The following is a 20,674-nucleotide window of genomic DNA, read 5'->3' as shown; positions in this document are numbered from 1 at the left end:
ATTGGTAAAGAGATTACCAATCATAGCCAGTGACTTCATGACGATCCCTGAAGAAGATCCACATACATTGAAACGAGAAAGGCTTCTCCGATAAAACCGTGCTCGGTTCATTGTACGACTGTGACTATGTCATTAGCCTGAATCCATGGCAAATGGCGACCTCATGTCCCCGGGAAACAGATTAGATAACTCCCGCACGAACTGGTGTGATGTAGATTATAGGTGAATGACAGTTCACTGGTACCCACTACCTTATCAACACAAACACGAAACACACGGTCTCTTCAAACCTGCAGCAGTACAGCCTGAATCGGTTTATCATACAGGTGTCGACCTCGCAGCACTGCCTGCATCTGTTAATCCTACATGTGTCAATTTCCCAGCACTACCTGCATCTGTTAATCTTACAGGTGTTGAACTGGCAGCACTTCCTGTATCTCTTAATCCTACAGGTGTCAATTTCCCAGCACTACCTGCATCTGTTAATCTTACGTACACTTCCTGTATCTCTGTTAATCTTACAGTGTTGAGCTGGCAGCACCCACATCTGTTAATCCTACAGGTGTTGAGCTGGCACCTGCATCTGTTAATCTTACAGGTGTTGAGCTGGCAGCACTACCTGCATCTGAACTGGCAGCACTACCTGCATCTGTTAATCTTACACCACTACCTGCATCTGTTAATCTGTTAATCTTAATCCTACAGGTGTTGAGGTGCATTGAATCTTACAGGTGTTGAACTGGCAGCTACCTACCTGTCAACCATCCTGTTAATCTTACAGGTGTTGAACTGGCAGCACTACCTGCATCTGTTAATCACAGGTGTCAAACCTGGCAGCACTACCTGCATCTGTTAATCTTACAGGTGTCAACTGGCAGCACTACCTGCATCTGTTAATCCAGGTACAGGCAGCACTACCTGCATCTGTTAATCCTACAGGTGTCAACCTGGTAGCACTACCTGCATCTGTTAATCCTACAGGTGTCAACCTGGTAGCACTACACTACCTGCATCTGTTAATCTTACAGGTGTCAAACTGGCAGCACTACCTGCATCTGTTAATCTGGTGTCAACCTGGTAGCACTACCTGCATCTCTTAATCCTACCCTGGCAGCATCTGTTAATCCTACAGGTGTTGTAGCAGCACTACCTGCATCTGTTAATCTTACAGGTGATGAACTGGCAGCACTACCTGCATCTGTTAATCCTACAGGTGTCAACCTGGTAGCACTACCTGCATCTGTTAATCTTACAGGTGTTGAACTGGCAGCACTACCTGCATCTGTTAATCCTACAGGTGTCAACCTGGTAGCACTACCTGCATCTGTTAATCCTACAGGTGTCAACCTGGTAGCACTACCTGCATCTGTTAATCTTACAGGTGATGAACTGGCAGCACTACCTACATCTCTTAATCCTACAGGTGTCAACCTGGTAGCACTACCTGCATCTGTTAATCCTACAGGTGTCAACCTGGTAGCACTACCTGCATCTGTTAATCTTACAGGTGATGAACTGGCAGCACTACCTGCATCTCTTAATCCTACAGGTGTCAACCTGGTAGCACTTCCTGCATCTGTTAATCCTGTAGGTTTCGACCTACCTGGATCGAGTAATCGTACAGGTGGCGACACGTATATGTATATACACTTTCTAGAAAAGGTTGGTTACCCTCGGAAATATCATTTTCAGAACTGTACCATATATTAATTTTAAGTCCCAGCCGTGAAATAATAAGAACGAACTGGGAGAACAATTGAACCGACATTGGTTACGTTGATTACTTTATTCACTCAAGGCTGCAATGTAGCATTTACAAGAGATATATAATAATTGTATACGGGTGTATACATGGTTAAGTACATACATTGACATCATATATATGAATAATACAATGATGGAGTTTTTATCTGAGCACATGACGGCAAAATATGGACAGTGAAGTATGACAGTTGATGCTTTGACCGCTAACGATCAATGATTAGGGTTAGATCGGAAATGTCATATGTGACGTTTTGGGATCAGCAGTGGGTAATACCGCCCCGATTTGCAAACCCTCCATTTTCTAGCGAGACATACTGCGTGCATCTCCCCATGGCGATCAGAGGAAGTTGTTCCGGCTCCTCGTGCAGCGCCTACCAAGAAATCAGGCAACGTGGTCGGCAGCCTATGACGTTGACGCAAACGTCACCCGGACTTGTTCTACAGAGAAAAGGTTTCGGCTTATTGTTGGTCATGTCATTTTATGGATATTGTGCCGTTGGATGTTGGTACCGACGCCGGATTCGTGTTCGGTGAGGAAGGGCGTTGTCCTGAACGACAAAACTCCACCCCTCTTTCACACAGAAAAATATAATTAGGTCTGCCAATACATAGGCCCTATAGTGCAAACGGCACAAGTAAGGGTGTAGATATTATGTCCATATTTTGACGTCAATGTTGTTCTGTTGTACCCTATATTATACAATATGAAGCCGCTGAGCCATGATGATGCCACACCATAATCGATTCGTCGCGAAATCATATCGATGAGCTACACGAAGCGATTTCTAATCGTCCGCCCCATAACCTGTACACCAAGTGCCTGAGCAAGTTTGCGAAAATGGTCGAGCTTGACCTTGAAGAATCAATCGATCATGTACTCTAAGCTTTGACCCGGGACGCCCTGAAAGGGTTCAGTGTTTTAGGTTTGTTGGCATCGGCTCCATACTCTGTTGATCACACACTGTGATACATTGAACGTATTGGCCACTGGACGCTGACTCGTGCCAGTTTCCACCATACCAATACCGCTAGACCATGCCAATAGCCCGCTAGACGTTTCTCACTTTGCAGACCCCGCTCTCGATCATAAGCAAACAAGAATATAATCAAGCGAATCGCATCTGTATCATAAGCAGAACCAATGTGTGGTTCAAAAATAGTGGTCAACGATAAATGGACCTTCAAATTCAGGAATGGCACCCTTCACACGTGTGGGGCGATACTACGTGCAAACTGGATGATTACTAATACAGACATAAATATTCTTGCATAGAATGTTTGTCGTCAACACTTATCTTTCTTCCAATACTTGTTTTAACATATATATTTCACGATCCACTACGTTAGAAACCCAGCCAGAAGAGTAGAAACCCAGCCAGCCAAAGTAAAGAAACACTTACTTGAGTCAAAGACTTTAATTAAGGAACTGCAAACATTATCAAACTACTGTCACTAGGCTGAAACCAGACGCTTGGCATAGGCCAACTGCGTAGATCGATGGAATATTGCTGAGTGCAGCGTAAAACTAAACTCACTCACTCACTCACTCACTCACTCACTCACTCACTCACTCACTCACTCACTCACTCACTCACTCACTCACTCACTCACTCACTCACTCACTCACTCACTCACTCACTCACTCACTCACTCACTCACTCACTCACTCACTCACTCACTCACTCACTCACTCTAGCCGACTCATGAACAGGGCCCATGATTAACTCGCCATATGGAATCCTTAGATCGAGCACTTGTTAATTTTTGAATGCCCATTCCTGTTATCGCATTTTTCCATTTTGTGACAGGCTTTTGTGAATTCCTGTCATTGTATATATTTTGATGAACATTTTTAATTGATATTTCTTAAATTGTAATACCCTAAAACTAAATGGCTAATTTGATGAATGTCATTGCAACTATGCCACATCCGACGTTTTTTATAGACTCGCCTGACTTTTCCCAAATCATTCATATTTAAGTACGAACGAACACTCCCGTTGTTGCAAATCCAACTGTTGCCCTGTGTAATTGCGGTCGGTTCTGTTCATATAATCGATAGCACGGGAACAGCCGTTCGAGTGACAGACGTTGAAACTGTTACGTCAATACCAGAGGAACCAAAATCTCTGCGAGTTATATGTGGCACAGTTGGATCCAATTATGTATGTAAATATCAGATTCTCGCTTTATAAATCACTGTCGCGAATATAGAAAGGTGTGGTAGATCATGACGGTAACGCCACAGACGTAATGACGTAGTTTGACGTTGAAATAACATCCCCGATATAATCAAAGCAGGTATCATTTGATTGAAATTGGTGCAGTACCGTTGTAAAATTGATATAATACTGACCCAAAGAAATTTGAGACATGAAATAGAAATTTGGAAGAAGAGGAATGACGTACAAGAACAGAGTCTGGCGTCAGCTTTGGATGACGGCATGTCGAGAATGACGTCAAATACAGAGATTATTACACGAGCAAGTGTGTCATACGACAAGAAATGAGTGTGAAATTATGTATTGCCCGAGCGAAAGCGTAATTTGTACGAGTTTCGTATGTCATGTGACACACTTGCTCGAGTGTAATAATTTCTTTATTAGCCATTTTATTCATGATTTTTGTGCAGTAAAACACGTTAAAGCAAACGTGACGGCCCTCTTCATTGACGTCACGTTCAATTGTTTAATGACATCACAGACAACAACATACAGAGACAATGGTTTCTAGGCAAAAGTGATATGTGCACATGTGCACATATGATATATATGACACTGGTTATGTTTCACCATATGGGTAATAAAACAATAAATATAATTTTGAGTTTAAATTTTTTAGTGTGACGTCATTTCGAATGTATAGTATATGTTAATATGTATTTATAACGGACACGCTTATAACGAAACTGACGAATAGGTCTGTGTATTGGCAAATAAACTGCATTGCAATATATTGTGATTCAGGTACCCGTATTGCGATACTGTGATATATTGGGAACTTAAGTGTTTGACAGTGAGTGACACTAACTGTGCATGTCAATCCTATTTTCTACATTATAAGTCCCTAAACATATGTTATGGTTCTGATAACAGCAATCTCATAATTAGGTTGCATAGTCAGGGATTCTAGTCTCTGTTTTATACAATTTATAGTACTTTACCCAATATACCGGTTCTCAGAAAAAATGTTGCAATACGTATCGACTGAAAAGCGCATTGCGATATACCGCTATTACCGTGTAGTCCTGCTGACGAATGTAACGAGCTGTTTTATATTTAGATAATGCGGCCACCAGGCCACCTAAAGTCAGTTGGTCACCTGTTTTGTTGGCGTTCTAGAAATTCATGTGAAAAAAAGTAAGCTAAAACTGCACAGATAAGATGTTCTGATTTATTGCATTTAGCTACATTCCGATGTTGATCTTTTTGCACCGTTATCAAGCAGGAGGGAATGCGGTGTGGGAATCGACATCGAGACGTCGTGTGCAGTAACAAGATGTTGCTATTTAGATACGTCTATGTTTTCTTGGGTAAATGTAGTCTTTAGGGATGTGACGTTGTCGGAGGGTTTGCTTTGACGTCACTTCCTTGACCCTAGCCTTTCCCTGTTTGCACGCGGGGCTACTGTCATCCGAATAGTATGTTAGCGGACACATCAGGTTACCATCCGAATAGTATGTTAGCGGACACATCAGGTTACCTTCCGAATAGTATGTTAGCGGACACATCAGGTTATCATCCGAATAGTGTGTTAGCGGACACATCAGGTTCCCTTCCGAATAGTATGTTAGCGGACACATCAGGTTACCATCCGAATAGTATGTTAGCGGGCACATCAGGTTACCATCCGAATAGTATGTTTGCGGACACATCAGGTTACCTTCCGAATAGTATGTTAGCGGACACATCAGGTTACCATCCGAATAGTATGTTAGCGGGCACATCAGGTTACCATCCGATTAGTATGTTTGCGGACACATCAGGTTACCTTCCGAATAGTATGTTAGCGGACACATCAGGTTATCATCCGAATAGTGTGTTAGCGGACACATCAGGTTCCCTTCCGAATAGTATGTTAGCGGACACATCAGGTGACCATCCGAATAGTATGTTAGCGGACACATCAGGTTACCATCCGAATAGTATGTTTGCAGACACATCAGGTTACCTTCCGAATAGTATGTTAGCGGACACATCAGGTTATCATCCGAATAGTGTGTTAGCGGACACATCAGGTTCCCTTCCGAATAATATGTTAGCGGACACATCAGGTTATCATCCGAATAGTATGTTAGCAGACAGATCAGGTTACCATCCGAATAGTATGTTTGCGGACACATCAGGTTACCTTCCGAATAGTATGTTAGCAGACACATCAGGTTACCATCCGAATAGTATGTTAGCAGACACATCAGGTTACCATCCGAATAGTATGTTTGCGGACACATCAGGTTACCATCCGAATAGTATGTTAGCGGACACATCAGGTTCCCTTCCGAATAGTATGTTAGCGGACACATCAGGTTATCATCCAAATAGTATGTTAGCAGACAGATCAGGTTACCATCCGAATAGTATGTTTGCGGACACATCAGGTTACCATCCGAATAGTATGTTAGCAGACACATCAGGTTACCATCCGAATAGTATGTTAGCGGACACATCAGGTTACCATCCGAATAGTATGTTTGCGGACACATCAGGTTACCTTCCGAATAGTATGTTAGCGGACACATCAGGTTCCCTTCCGAATAATATGTTAGCGGACACATCAGGTTATCATCCGAATAGTATGTTAGCAGACAGATCAGGTTACCATCCGAATAGTATGTTAGCGGACACATCAGGTTACCATCCGAATAGTATGTTAGCGGACACATCAGGTTACCATCCGAATAGTATGTTTGCGGACACATCAGGTTACCTTCCGAATAGTATGTTAGCGGACACATCAGGTTACCTTCCGAATAGTATGTTAGCGGACACATCAGGTTACCATCCGAATAGTATGTTAGCGGACACATCAGGTTACCATCCGAATAGTATGTTTGCGGACACATCAGGTTACCTTCCGAATAGTATGTTAGCGGACACATCAGGTTACCATCCGAATAGTATGTTAGCGGAAACATAAGGTTACCATCCGAATAGTATGTTGTTTCCATCCTCAACGAAATATTTTCTCGAAATAATTATTCATTAATTGTATTCAAGGATTTGTACATAACGGGATGTAAAACTGTTCACCGGCTAAAACCCGACATTTGGTCACTGGTGTCTATAGGAAGATGGCCGTTCGGCTGGTAAATCAGGTCCACCCTACCGCTGCTAAATGTATTTCATTGATGGTAACGCAGAACGTTTGATCTATAACAACCCAGGCTTGTAAGACCCCAGGAATCGGGTGCTTAGGTTCGGTGACATGGTTGACACATCGTATCCCAACTGCACAGAACGATGCTCATGATATCAGTCACTGGATTGTCTGGTTCAGACTGAAGTATTTACAGAGCACCACAATGTTGCTGGACTATTGTTGAGTGCGGCGTTAAACAACAAACAAACAATGTAAAACCGTTTTAAGCGGAGACTTTGTCAAGTCTGTTACCACATTCCACAGATGCAAGGATAAAGATGGGTGTGTTACGGGTACGAGGTGTTTGTGAAATACATACACGTTGCACACAGTAGATCTGCACAACCCCATATTGTGGCAAGAGGTCTAACGAGATCCCGTGTCAGACTCGTTGACTGGGCTGATGGATGTCCTGGTAATCCAAATTGCGTTGATCGATAATCACGATGTCAATTACTGGATTGTCTGGTTCAGACTCGATAACAATAAGACTGCAGAATATAAGAATCTCTCTCTCTCTCTCTCTCTCTCTCTCTCTCTCTCTCTCTCTCTCTCTCTCTCTCTCTCTCTCTCTCTCTCTCTCTCTCCTCTCTCTCTCTCTGGTACTGTTTAACAGTTTTCTTGTAAAGGAGTGTTGATCATGTCAGTACTAGTTAGCATTACACAGCAATTTGCGTCAACTTGGTCATCGAAAATACTCACAGATACCCTCAATCCCTCCACCACAAAACTCACCTCCTCTCTCTCTATCTCCCTCCTCTCTCTCTCTCTTTCCTCCTCTCTCCCTCCCTCGCACACTCTCACGCTCTCTCCCTCTTACTCAATATCTGGACTCTTTTGTACATTTTTTACTCATGCACCTGATGAAGTCACCTCTTCACATGTACAATACTGAAATACACACTTACACTTACACATACACATATGTTTCATTACGATGTGTGTGTGTGTGTGTGTGTGTGTGTGTGTTGCAATATTGCTTAACCAGTATGAAATGGACAAAGACAAACAATGGCAGCTTATTGCGTTCACATAGATAAAAGCAGCAAATATGTTTTGGTTGACGTCAGTCACGCAGAGCTATCAGTCTTTAGATCACAGAACACCAAATGTTTTCTCATAGACTTCTATAGTAACCTTATATTTTTTTTAAATCATCCAGGCTATCAACAGCCATTCCATGTACACATGGGTACAGTCTGACCTTTAAACTACAATAAAACACAATTTCTGGCAAAATTGTCCGGCTCTTTTTCGAGCACAGGAAGCGGAAGACATCAACTCCAGTTCCGCACCAAATGTCACCCACTGGAAAATATCTGTACACACAATAAGCATAAGTCATGGTGATAAAAATGACAGCACTAAATACTTAAAATTGTGGTCAGTTTTAATTACTGGATGGATGTGCTTTTAAAAAACATATACATCTTACACTATATATTTCATCCAATCACAGCTGTCACATGTCTCTGTCTCTTCAGTTGGTGCTCGCTCAGGGAGCATGTGATTCTGATTTAGTGTAGTGGAACCTATTAGCTGGCCTTTTGACAGTCGTCGATGTCACATCTTCATTATAAGTGAACAAAACACTCCAATATATACGTCAAGAAAGACATATCAAAAGTAGTAAAACATTAAACTCCTCACAAGGACCGTCAGTCGAAACAAGCATGAAAAAATGGCGTTATTAGTGACTGACGTCGATGTGCGTTACGCGATAAACACCCACGCAATTGCAATAGGTGGAGGATTTATAATGTGTCAGGAATATCATGGATCCCGATATATCAGGACAGTCTGTTGCCAAAGGCTAGAAATAGTCATATTATGTTTTATCAAGTAATTTCATCAGATTTGGTTCCGATGGGCCCGGGTTTAATGGAAATGCCAAGGTACCCTGACTCAACTCAAGAGAGAGGGTTGGAGATACCAAGGTTTTCGGTAAAGATCAGCTCTCTCAGATAATAGACAGCTAATAGTTGCGTTATGGCGGCGACGTGATGTGAGGAGCTCAATTTAGCTCTTTCATGATGATTAGCGAGTGAGTTTGGTTTAACCCTCTTTGAACAGAATTTCAAATATATCTCATGGTTAGAGGAAGAAAGCTCGAAGAAATGTGAGCAAACAAATATATAAATCCATGCTGGGCAAACTAAATTATAAACCCACGCTGGGTAAACAAATATATAAACCCATGCTGGGTAAACAAATATATAAACCCATGCTGGGTAAACAAATATATAAATCCTAATGGGCAAACTAAATTATAAACCCATGCTGGGCAAACTAAACTATAACCCATGCTGGGCAAACTAAATTATAAACCCATGCTGGGCAAACTAAATTATAACCCATGCTGGGCAAACTAAATTATAAACCCATGCTGGGCAAACTAAATTATAAACCCATGCTGGGCAAACTAAATTATAAACCCATGCTGGGCAAACTAAACTAAATTATAAACCCATGCTGGGCAAACTAAATTATAAACCCATGCTGGGCAAACTAAATTATAAACCCATGTTGGGCAAACTAAATTATAACCCATGCTGGGCAAACTAAATTATAAACCCATGCTGGGCAAACTAAATTATAACCCATGCTGGGCAAACTAAATTATAAACCCATGCTGGGCAAACTAAATTATAACCCATGCTGGGCAAACTAAATTATAAACCCATGCTGGGCAAACTAAATTATAACCCATGCTGGGCAAATAAATTATAAACCCATGCTGGGCAAACTAAATTATAACCCATGCTGGGCAAACTATTATAACCCATGCCTAAATTATAAACCCATGCTGGGCAAACTAAGTTATTAAACCATGCTGGGCAAACTAAATTATAACCCATGCTGGGCAAACCAGATTATAAACCCATGGGCAAACTAGATTATAAACCCATGCTGGGCAAACTAAATTATAACCCATGCTGAGCAAACTAAATTATAAACCCATGCTGGGCAAACTAAATTATAACCCATGCTGGGCAAACTAAATTATAAACCCATGCTGGGCAAACTAAATTATAAAACCATGCTGGGCAAACTAAATTATAAACCCATGCTGGGCAAACTAAATTATAACCCATGCTGGGCAAACTAAATTATAAACCCATGCTGGGCAAACTAAATTATAAACCCATGCTGGGCAAACTGCTGGGCAAACTAAATTATAACCCATGCTGGGCAAACTAAATTATAAACTGGGCAAACTAAATTATAACCCATGCTGGGCAAACTAAATTATAAACCCATGCTGGGCAAACTAAATTATAACCCATGCTGAGCAAACTAAATTATAAACCCATGCTGAGCAAACTAAATTATAAACCCATGCTGGGCAAACTAAATTATAACCCATGCTGGGCAAACTAAATTATAAACCCATGCTGGGCAAACTAAATTATAAACCCATGCTAGGCAACTACTGGCAAACAATGGTCATATTCAGGCAGAACCTGGAATTCGAACCCAAGATCATTGAACTAGTGTTGGAGAAAAACTTACACACACACCCCACCCCCACCCAAAAAAAGAAAGAAAAACAATACAAATAAGTAAATGAATAGATTAATAAATGAAATATACTAATTTAAAATATAAAAAATAAGAAAATGAAACCAAACAACAACACCAAGCAAACATAATACAACTAAACAAAACAATAACAAGATAATACAACTAAACAAAACAATAGCAAGATAATACAACTGAACAAAACAATAGCAAGATAATACAACTAAACAAAACAATAACAAGATTATACAACTAGACAAAACAATAACAAGATAATACAACAAACAAAACAATTACAATATAATACAACTAAACAAAACAATAACAAGACAATACAACTAAACAAAATAATAACAAGATAATACAACTAAACAAAACAATAACAATATAATACAACTAAACAAAACAATAACAAGATAATACAACAAACAAAACAATTACAATATAATACAACTAAACAAAACAATAACAAGATAATACAACTAAACAAAACAATAACAAGATAATACAACTAAACAAAACAATAACAAGATAATACAACAAACAAAACAATTACAATATAATACAACTAAACAAAACAATAACAAGATAATACAACTAAACAAAATAATAACAAGATAATACAACTAAACAAAACAATAACAAGATAATACAACTAAACAAAATAATAACAAGATAATACAACTAAACAAAAAAATAACACGATAATACAACTAAACAAAACAATAACAAGATAATACAACAAACAAGAACAAAATAAAGCACAAATAAGGACATTACACTTGGATGGCATCAAATAAATAAAAACAAGCTCTGCTGAGTGTTGAGAGACTAACGTTTACAGACACGGAAAGTTGTGTATTTATACTTCTATATATATTAATGACACAAAAAGTAGCACATCTAATAGACACGCCTTTGCCTCTGACCCGCGAAGATCCAGGTTAGAACTGGTTGTCGTAAGAGGCGACTAACGGGATCGGGTGGTCAGTCTCGCTGACTTGGTTGACACATGTCATCGTATCTCAATTGCGTAAATCGATGTTCATGATGTTGATCACTGAATTATTTGGTCCAGACTCGATTATTTACAGACCACAGTCACATAGCTGGAATACTGCTGAGTGCTGCTTTAAACAACAACCCAACCAACCAACCTTTGTCTCCAGACCAAATATTGTTCACAAGCACTTGTTTTTCTGGGATACTGTCACATTCATTAAAACGCAAGTATAATTATCACTGGATACACATGACACCTATTTTCGTGGTATTGTTGAACACATAATTTCTATGCATGGCCTCCGTCGGAAACGGGTATTATTTTAACCGAGCCATCGACAAAATAGTAAATATTGTTCAAAGCGACGTTTACCAAACCTACCACTCATCTCGTGAAAGAGAAGAGACACGTGTATTCCCGTTGTTACCCTCTTTGTTGAAATATCAGACAGACAATCTCACCATTGTCAAGAGCACCAACAACACCAACGATCACAGGACCACAATACGTAAAGCCAGTGTTCTGAAGCCATATATATCATTGCCACCTCTTGACGGCGGTGTTTCCGGTTCCAAGCGATGGATTAATGTGTTCGCACTTGTCAACTGTATATAAGACTTCCGATAAACACAGCACGTGGGACATGAATATTAGGAGAGTTCCATATCTGAGGACAGTTCAGAGCATGTCATACGGCTCTTTCAAAAAAAGATGCAGATACACAGTTACAGCATTCAAGGCATCGGCGAAACATTCAACATGTTTTATGGTACATATTCCCTAGACTGACAATATTGCCAACAATTATGTCCGAAACAATTACATTTGATGAGGTGTATTATGTGCAATGTTTTTTCCAGACAAATAATTGTATAACAAATGCGTACTCATGATCAGAATTCAGAATTCAGATTAGTTCAATCGGCTCTGCCTTTAACAGAGATTTCTTATGGATGTGGAAAGGGTTCGGTAGATTTTTATTGTCTTAATCAATTGCATTTGATGGCGTGTATTATGTACTATTCTTTTTCAGGTTAATAATTGTTTTACAAATGCGTACTCGCGATATAGTCAAAATAGTACAATCGACTCTGCTTTTAACAGAGATTTCTTATGGATGTGGAAAGGGTATTGTTGGTTCTGTTTGCGTGTGTTTGTAACTGGGGTTGTTGTTGGTGGTGTGTGTGTGTGTTTGATATTCTCACTCTGTCGCGAACACCTGGTGTCATCTCTATCTTATAGTGATTATGTTATATGCCCTACATGTCATTATTAAACATAAACAGTATATCTCACTTGCCTGCATGCCATTACATGACCACAGTCATATATCTCTATTGTAATTCACAAACACATGCCCATGAGAATCCCGAAGAAATCACACAACGAATTCTGTTTTTGTCATGGATTACGTATGACTATGAGAAATATTTTGTCGCTTTATTTATGTAATTGTGTAACATTGTCAGCATGTCTTGTAAATGTATATAACGAGAAGTGCGATCTGATGATGGTTTAGCAGCGACGGGAAATTTCAGGAATTTTAATTCATGCAGATCAATAAAAAGGGCATCTTTCGGCATTGCGAATGAACAGTCTCGATTTAGTTAATAAGTCACAGCATTCCGATCCGTTGTCATTGAAGCATGTGGCATCATCTCCATACACTGCGCCATTGTGACACTCTGCCTCTCAGCTTCTCATACCCGTCGAGAGGCAGATGATCAATAACATTTTGAATTTTCAATGTGGAATTTTGTTTAGATTTATGTTTTGTTAAGTATAACATGTACGGATTTTTGAAGATTTGAAACCTCATGTTAGCACTGGTATTTCCAGAGATAATAACCGAGTATGAATTATCCATCAACGCCCTTAACGCTGAAATGGTGATCGTCTAATGTACATGGGAGTATATTCGAATTTATACCTATGTCTTTTCGTCGCATAGACTAAAAATTCAATTTTCAATTGTGGTCGAGTTTCCGGCTTGCCCTCATATCGCCCACACCTCATATGCCTACACCTCATATCGCCTACAATAATTATAACGGCCAGTTCTACCACCCCTATCATAATATTGGGTATTACCCAACTGGCTATTGACATTAAACAAATAGATCTTGTACAATGTCTGTGTGACTTACATTAGTATCATTGATCAGCCATACTTGTTTTGATTGTATAAACATGACTTACTTATCTTCTTCTTTGATCAACCATACTTGTTTTGATTGTAAAACATGACTTACTTATCTTCTTTCTTTGATCAGCCATACATACTTTCATCTTTATGTTTCGAGAGGAAACCCAATGTTCACGTCGACATTCAGTTCTCAGCATTCCATTCGTGATCAGCGGATTTTAAATCCACCCAACTATCATATTGACAGTCAGTTTCATTTCTAATTCTGCAGATAATACTTAAATGTAATATCTATGTGTCATCTAGTAACAAAATTATTTATGAGAAAATTATTACCGAAACACACTGTTCATTGGCATAGCAAAGAACTGGTGCTTGTAGAGCATTACTTGCGGAGTGTTCTTTTATGCTTTGCGCAGTTGAATACACAACAAAGAGTATACTGACTCCTGGCATAATGTACATTTTACTGCTGTACATGTCGCAAGCTGTGACAGCACCATCAACGCAGAAACACAACGTAGAATAACACACACGAAGCGAATGTATCGAGTTATTAATGACCGACAGTTGCATTGATTTTTCTTTAAAATTCCATCCTAGCTTTCGCTTACCCATTTATAAGATCATCCTCCGTGCTTAAGGCATAACTGCAATCTAATAAGTGTCTCCTTTTTTTTTCAGTGACGACTGTCGTTCACTACACGTGGTGTGCATCAACAATTCAAGACGTTATATTCCACTGGAGTCTGAAGAGGAGGTTGTATTGAATGATTTCATGTCTATCGTGTGAGGATTTATCACTGACCTAAAGATTGGAAGTGTTTTTGCATCGATCAAGACAATGTTTACGATTAAGACTTTGAATTGCGAAGTGGTTATCATATAATGCGGATGTTGAATGGAGCCGGAAATAATATTTTTGAAAACCTGACGTCTAATTCTTCTGTTGTCAAATTTGCTTGAAAGTGTGATGGAAGACGCAACGATTATGCATAAATATCAAAACTGACACTGTATATTGTTAGTACTGACGTTTGAAGACATCATATCACTATGGCAAAAACACAGTTGTCGTCTGCTCCAGACAAAGAAAAGGCCGGACAACGTGACAGCACTGGGGCCACACCCGCTCGTGAAAGGTCAAGGACACCTTCTGGCAGAGACAGAGTTATCGCCCCTGTAGACCTTATGTTGATCCCACCTGCAGGATGGAACGAAAACCAGAAAAATCGACGGCGGAGCACTATTCATTCTTATACCCTACAGCATTACCAAGCTCTTCCCAAGGACGCTCAAACACTGAAAAAGGTAAAGGAAATGACTTCCGGAAAAGCCATGAAGAACATACTTGCCCTCAGTGTTGCATTTATGTTCATTTTCACCGCATTTGTATCACTACAGAGCCTCCAGAGCACTTTGCACCCTGGTGGAGTGGGAGTAGTCTCCCTTAGTTGCGTTTACGGAACGACCGTTCTGTCATGCCTCGTTGCCCCTTGGCTCATAAACAAAATGTCGACGAAATGGACAATGGTCGTAGCTTTTGTAATGTTCACTGGTTACTTCTCAGCGAACTTTTATCCTATGCATGAAGTCCTTATCCCACTTGGAATCGGACTCGGTCTTCTTGCGGGTCCTTTGTGGAGTGCGCAAGCGACATACATTACGACATTGGCCTTGACGCATGCGCAACACGAGAACATCGTTGAACCAGACGGGTTCATCAACAAATATATGGGAATTTTCCTCGGCTTTTACCGAAGCAGTTTGATCTGGGGGAACATGATTTCAGCTTTCGTCTTGTCAAGCAACTCTACCCTTGAGTATCAAAAGTACAACTTCAACAGCACGCATACAAGTGAAATTTGTGGAGCTCGTGACTGTCATATTTACGACTCCGCCGACGGCACGTACAACAATGACTACAGTCGGCTAGAGGGTTCGATCCCGGATTCCACACGTTACATGCTCCTGAGCATTTACCTTGGGTGTGGCATCATGGGAATTGTGATTCTTGTGGCGCTTGTGGATAAAAGCAATGTCGGAAAGCAGGATGCGGATCCAGAGTTTTCTCTGTCGTCCAAAGAGCTGTTTTTGTCGACACTGAAGATGTTTAAGGATTCAAAATGTGTGCTGCTTATTCCCCTCGTGATGTTCGTCGGGCTGGAGCAAGGGTTCATGTTTGGGGACTTCACTAAGGTGAGTTCTTGAATGATTTGTGGCCATGTAAAATATTTTCATGCTTTTGGGAGCATCCTTTATATGTAAGAGGTCGGGGTGGAGGGATTATACGTTATATTTGTGCTCCGGCTTTATCGAAGAATCTGTTTATGTAGTGAGCATATCAATGAATCTATATATTTTCACTATTTATTACAAAAATCAGTTTGGATATCATTCACCAAATGAACTAATTATATTTTCGCCATGCCATTAACTATTCATATTTGACATATTTAAAAAATTAACAAAAATAAATTATAAACGTCCCTCCATCCCACTGAAATTAAATGGATGCTGCCTCATCACTTCTTTCAAAACTCACCATTTAGGGATAAATGAGTTTATACTGTCCCGCTCAACGTTTATGGAGGACCGGATCCTTGTATGTTGCACACGAGTTTCATCCTTGGCTAGTTTTGGGAATATCTAATACTGACTGCGTTAGCACGAAAGAGGAACCCCGGCACCATGAAGTTGCAACAATCTGGTCGATTTTCATTTGTTTTGTGAGCAACAAAGCCTTGCTTTCAGATGGTTGTCAGTTGCAAGATGACATGAAGTCATTGAATTTCGCGGCGACTATTAAAACCATTTCATCCATCCTTTTACCCATACAGGTCAGGTAGCCATTTGGGATTTTCTCTACCCATATTGTGCGTTTATATTGAAGGCAGCACCAGGGCTCTTTTTGCACACATGATCTGCATGGTATAACAAATTTCGTAAACGTTTAGAAATTGCTGTTGTTTTTCATTGTTTCTACGTTGATTAACGTCGCCCTCAGCAACATTTCAGCTACAAGACGGCAGCTTGTGAAAATGTTTGGTTTGGTTTCTTTGTTGTTTAACGCCGCACTCCAGCATTATTCCAGCTGTATGGCATTATATAGCATTATTCCAGCTTCATGGCAGTTTATTGCATTATTTCAGCTACATGGCATTATATAGCATTATTCCAGCTATATGGCATTATATAGCATTATTCCAGCTACATGTATATGGCAGTACATAGCATTATTCCAGCTATATGGCATTATATAGCATTATTCCAGCTGTATGACATTATATAACATTATTTGAGTTATATGCATTATATAGCATTATTCCAGCTGTATGTCATTATATAGCATTATTCCAGCTGTATGGCATTATATAACATTATTTGAGCTATATGCATTATATAGCATTATTTCAGCTATATGGCATTATATAGCATTATTCCAGTTATATGGCATTATTCCAGCTATGTGGCATTATATAACACTATTCCAGCTATTTGGCATTATGCCATTATTTCAGCTGCCATTATATAGCATTATTCCAGCTATTAGTGACAATTAAACGTTGTCGATAATAATCTGTTATAACACTGTGTCAACATGTGTATGTATTACTTTTCCCCTATTTTGGATCCGAACCGATTTTCACTCGACACTACAACAAAAAATATCCCTTCGTGGCCTTGTGAAAGCAGCGCAGGCTGAGTGGGTTAGACGGCTGACTTTGTGTGCTGGGCCTAGATTCTCGATGCTCTCTTAGCGCCAAGATAACCGTATATGCCATACATTAACACTAACTTACAACTATCTTAACGCTAAGAGAGCTTCGAAAATCTAAGCCCAGGCGATTAGGTGCCTGACTTTGAGGGTCTGGGTTCGAATCCCGGATGGGACTCAGCCCAACAAAAAGTACTAGAATCTCTACTTTACTAAGAAAGTGTACAACACACTTATAATATGTGTTAAAACTATCCATGCACAAAATACACGCCGGGTCACTGCCTTGCTCAATGTTACATTTTCTCTTGGAGGAAGTGTCTTCCACTTCACACATTTTTCGATTTTTGTACTCTCCAACACGTCAGTGTAAACGCAAGAAAGACTAGTTTTCAATAGTACCTTTAACATTTTCGACCGCCTCCGTGGTGTAGTGGTTAGAGCGTCCACCCGGAGAGCGGAAAGTTGCGGGTTCTATTCCCGACTGCGTCATACCAAAAGACGTTAAAATATAGTACTTGTTGGTCCCTGCCTGGCGCTCGGCATTAATGGGTACAAGGACTGGTCGGCTCGGAGTCAGTATAATGTGTCAGAGTGGGGTATTCATGCTTCACTGCGGCATGGTATCTCAGTGGGCTAGCACTATAAAACCAGCTTAAGTCTGGGCTAGTACAAGCAGCCGCACATACACATACACACGCATGCACGTCGTCATATGAGCGAAATATTCTCAAGCACGACGTTAAACCCAACTTCACCTCCCCTACAAGCCATTTTGATCGATGCTCATAATATCACCCACTTACAGGTCTGGTAAATTCCATTATTGACAGCCCGTAGCCGTCATAATCCTGGAATAGTGCGGCGTAAAAAAACAAATCTTAACAACCCAAATCAAAATCACTTCAATAACTGAATTTGGTTTATGGCCATTCTATCAAGTTATGACGTAAACATACTCAAACCACCGACGGTATTGGTCTTTTACCAAGCCATTATGTGATTTGCTTATTCCGGAGCGTGAGCTGCTCGTTTACTGTTGTCTACGAACTGTGCCAGAACTGCTCTGGAAATGGTTACCTGTTTGTTCTGACGCAGACCAGAAAACGTGTTCCATGCCAGGCACATATCAACCACACCCGAATCTGTTATTTTTCAATCACGACTTGGCCGTTTCACCACTGAGGGAAGGCTAATATCATTACGGTGTGATCTTGGCAATGGACGTTCTTCGTCATGTCGTTTCACCACGTCTACATGTTGTAGCTCATAGATCCTAATTTGCTCCACATGAAAACCGAATGTGTTTGGGTAAAGAGTGTATACGTACTCAACAGTCTCCATTATATATTTCCGGGGCGGTGGGGTAGCCCAGTAGTTAAGGCGTTCGCTCATCACGCCGATTCCCTACATGAGCACAACTTGAAGCTCATTTCTGGTGTCCCCCGCCGTGATATTGATGGAATGTTGCTACACGCAGCGTAAAACTCACCCACCCCACTAGGTAACCTGATGCAGTTAATCATCCTGTTGGGGTGCCATGCAGAATGGTTTGGTTTTGTTGTTGCTTAACGCTGCATTCAGCATTATTGCAGTTTTTGGCGGTGGTATGTAAATAATCGAGTCTGGACCAGACAATCCAGTTATCAACAACATGAGCATCGATCTATGCAATTGGGATACGATGACATGTGTCAACCAAGTCAGCGAACCTGCCTACCCGATCCCCTTAGTAGCCGACAAACATGGAGACCAGTTCTAACCCTGATCTTCAAGAGTCAGAGTGTTTTGGTACCGTAAGACTCTTTATCAACAACGCGGTGACACAGCTTTGGTTTGCTGGTGGCCTATAGCCCGTCTTTTGAACATTTTAAACAATTAAAACTATAATATGTCAAAACTATGTATGACGAACGTATGTATACCTACATATACACGTGCTTATTTGGCTATAGGTTTAAAAAAAGATGCCGAGTCGAAGGGAAGTTTTCACCGCACAGCTTCGCTGACAGAGACTGTAACATGAATGTATGATCTGTAACATGAATGTATGATCTGTAACATGAATGTATGATCTGTAACATGAATGTATGATCTGTAACATGAATGTATGATCTGTAAAATGTATGATCTGATCTGTGAATGTATGATCTGTAACATGACTGTATGATCTGTAACATGATAACATGAATGACTGTATGATCTGTAACATGAATGTATGATCTGACTGTATGATCTGTGACTGTATGATCTGTAACATGAATGTAACATGACTGTATGATCTGTAACATGACTGTATGATCTGTGAATGTGAATGTATGATCTGATCTGTAACATGAATGTATGATCTGTGATCTGTATGTATGATGTGTAACATGACTGTATGATCTGTAACATGATGTATGATCTGTATGATCTGTAACATGACTGTATGATCTGTAACATAACATGACTGTATGATCTGTAACATGACTGTATGATCTGTAACATGAATGTATGATCTGTCTGTAACATGACTGTATGATCTGTAACATGACTGTATGATCTGTAACATGACTGTATGATCTGTAACATGAATGTATGATCTGTAATGAATGTATGATCTGATATGTAACATGACTGTATGATCTGTAACATAAATGTATGATCTGTGAATGTATGATCTGTAATATGACTGTATGATCTGTAACATGACTGTATGATCTGTAACATGACTGTATGATCTGTAACATGACTGTATGATCTGTAACATGACTGTATGATCTGTAACATGAATGTATGATCTGTGAATGTATGATCTGTAATATGACTGTATGATCTGTAACATGAATGTATGATCTGTAACATGACTGTATGATCTGTAACATGAATGTATGATCTGTCTGTAACATGACTGTATGATCTGTCTGTAACATGACTGTATGATCTGTAACATGACTGTATGATCTGTAACATGAATGTATGATCTGTAACATGACTGTATGATCTGTAACATGACTGTATGATCTGTAACATGAATGTATGATCTGTCAATGTATGATCTGTAACATGACTGTATGATCTGTAACATGACTGTATGATCTGTAACATGACTGTATGATCTGTAACATGAATGTATGATCTGTCTGTAACATGAATGTATGATCATGTGAATGTATGATCT

General features: G+C 40.0%; 1 protein-coding gene across 1 annotated transcript in view; it reads left to right on the top strand.

Moving 5' to 3' along the window:
- LOC124268419 (protein unc-93 homolog A-like) overlaps nt 1-20,674 on the top strand; it is a 100,170-nt gene that overhangs the window by 5,280 nt on the left and 74,216 nt on the right. Inside the window, exon 2 of the mRNA XM_046703387.1 lies at nt 14,478-15,992. Coding sequence (XP_046559343.1) covers nt 14,850-15,992 — 1,143 coding nt within the window. The 5' untranslated portion in view covers nt 14,478-14,849. The remainder of the gene's footprint in view (nt 1-14,477; nt 15,993-20,674) is intronic.

This window comes from Haliotis rubra, unplaced genomic scaffold (assembly GCF_003918875.1).
Source record: "Haliotis rubra isolate DU_JTF1 unplaced genomic scaffold, ASM391887v1 Scf101, whole genome shotgun sequence".
Classification (NCBI taxonomy): Eukaryota; Metazoa; Mollusca; class Gastropoda; order Lepetellida; family Haliotidae; genus Haliotis; species Haliotis rubra.
The sequence above is the reverse complement of the archived record's forward strand: the minus strand, read 5'-3'. Positions and strand labels throughout refer to the sequence as shown.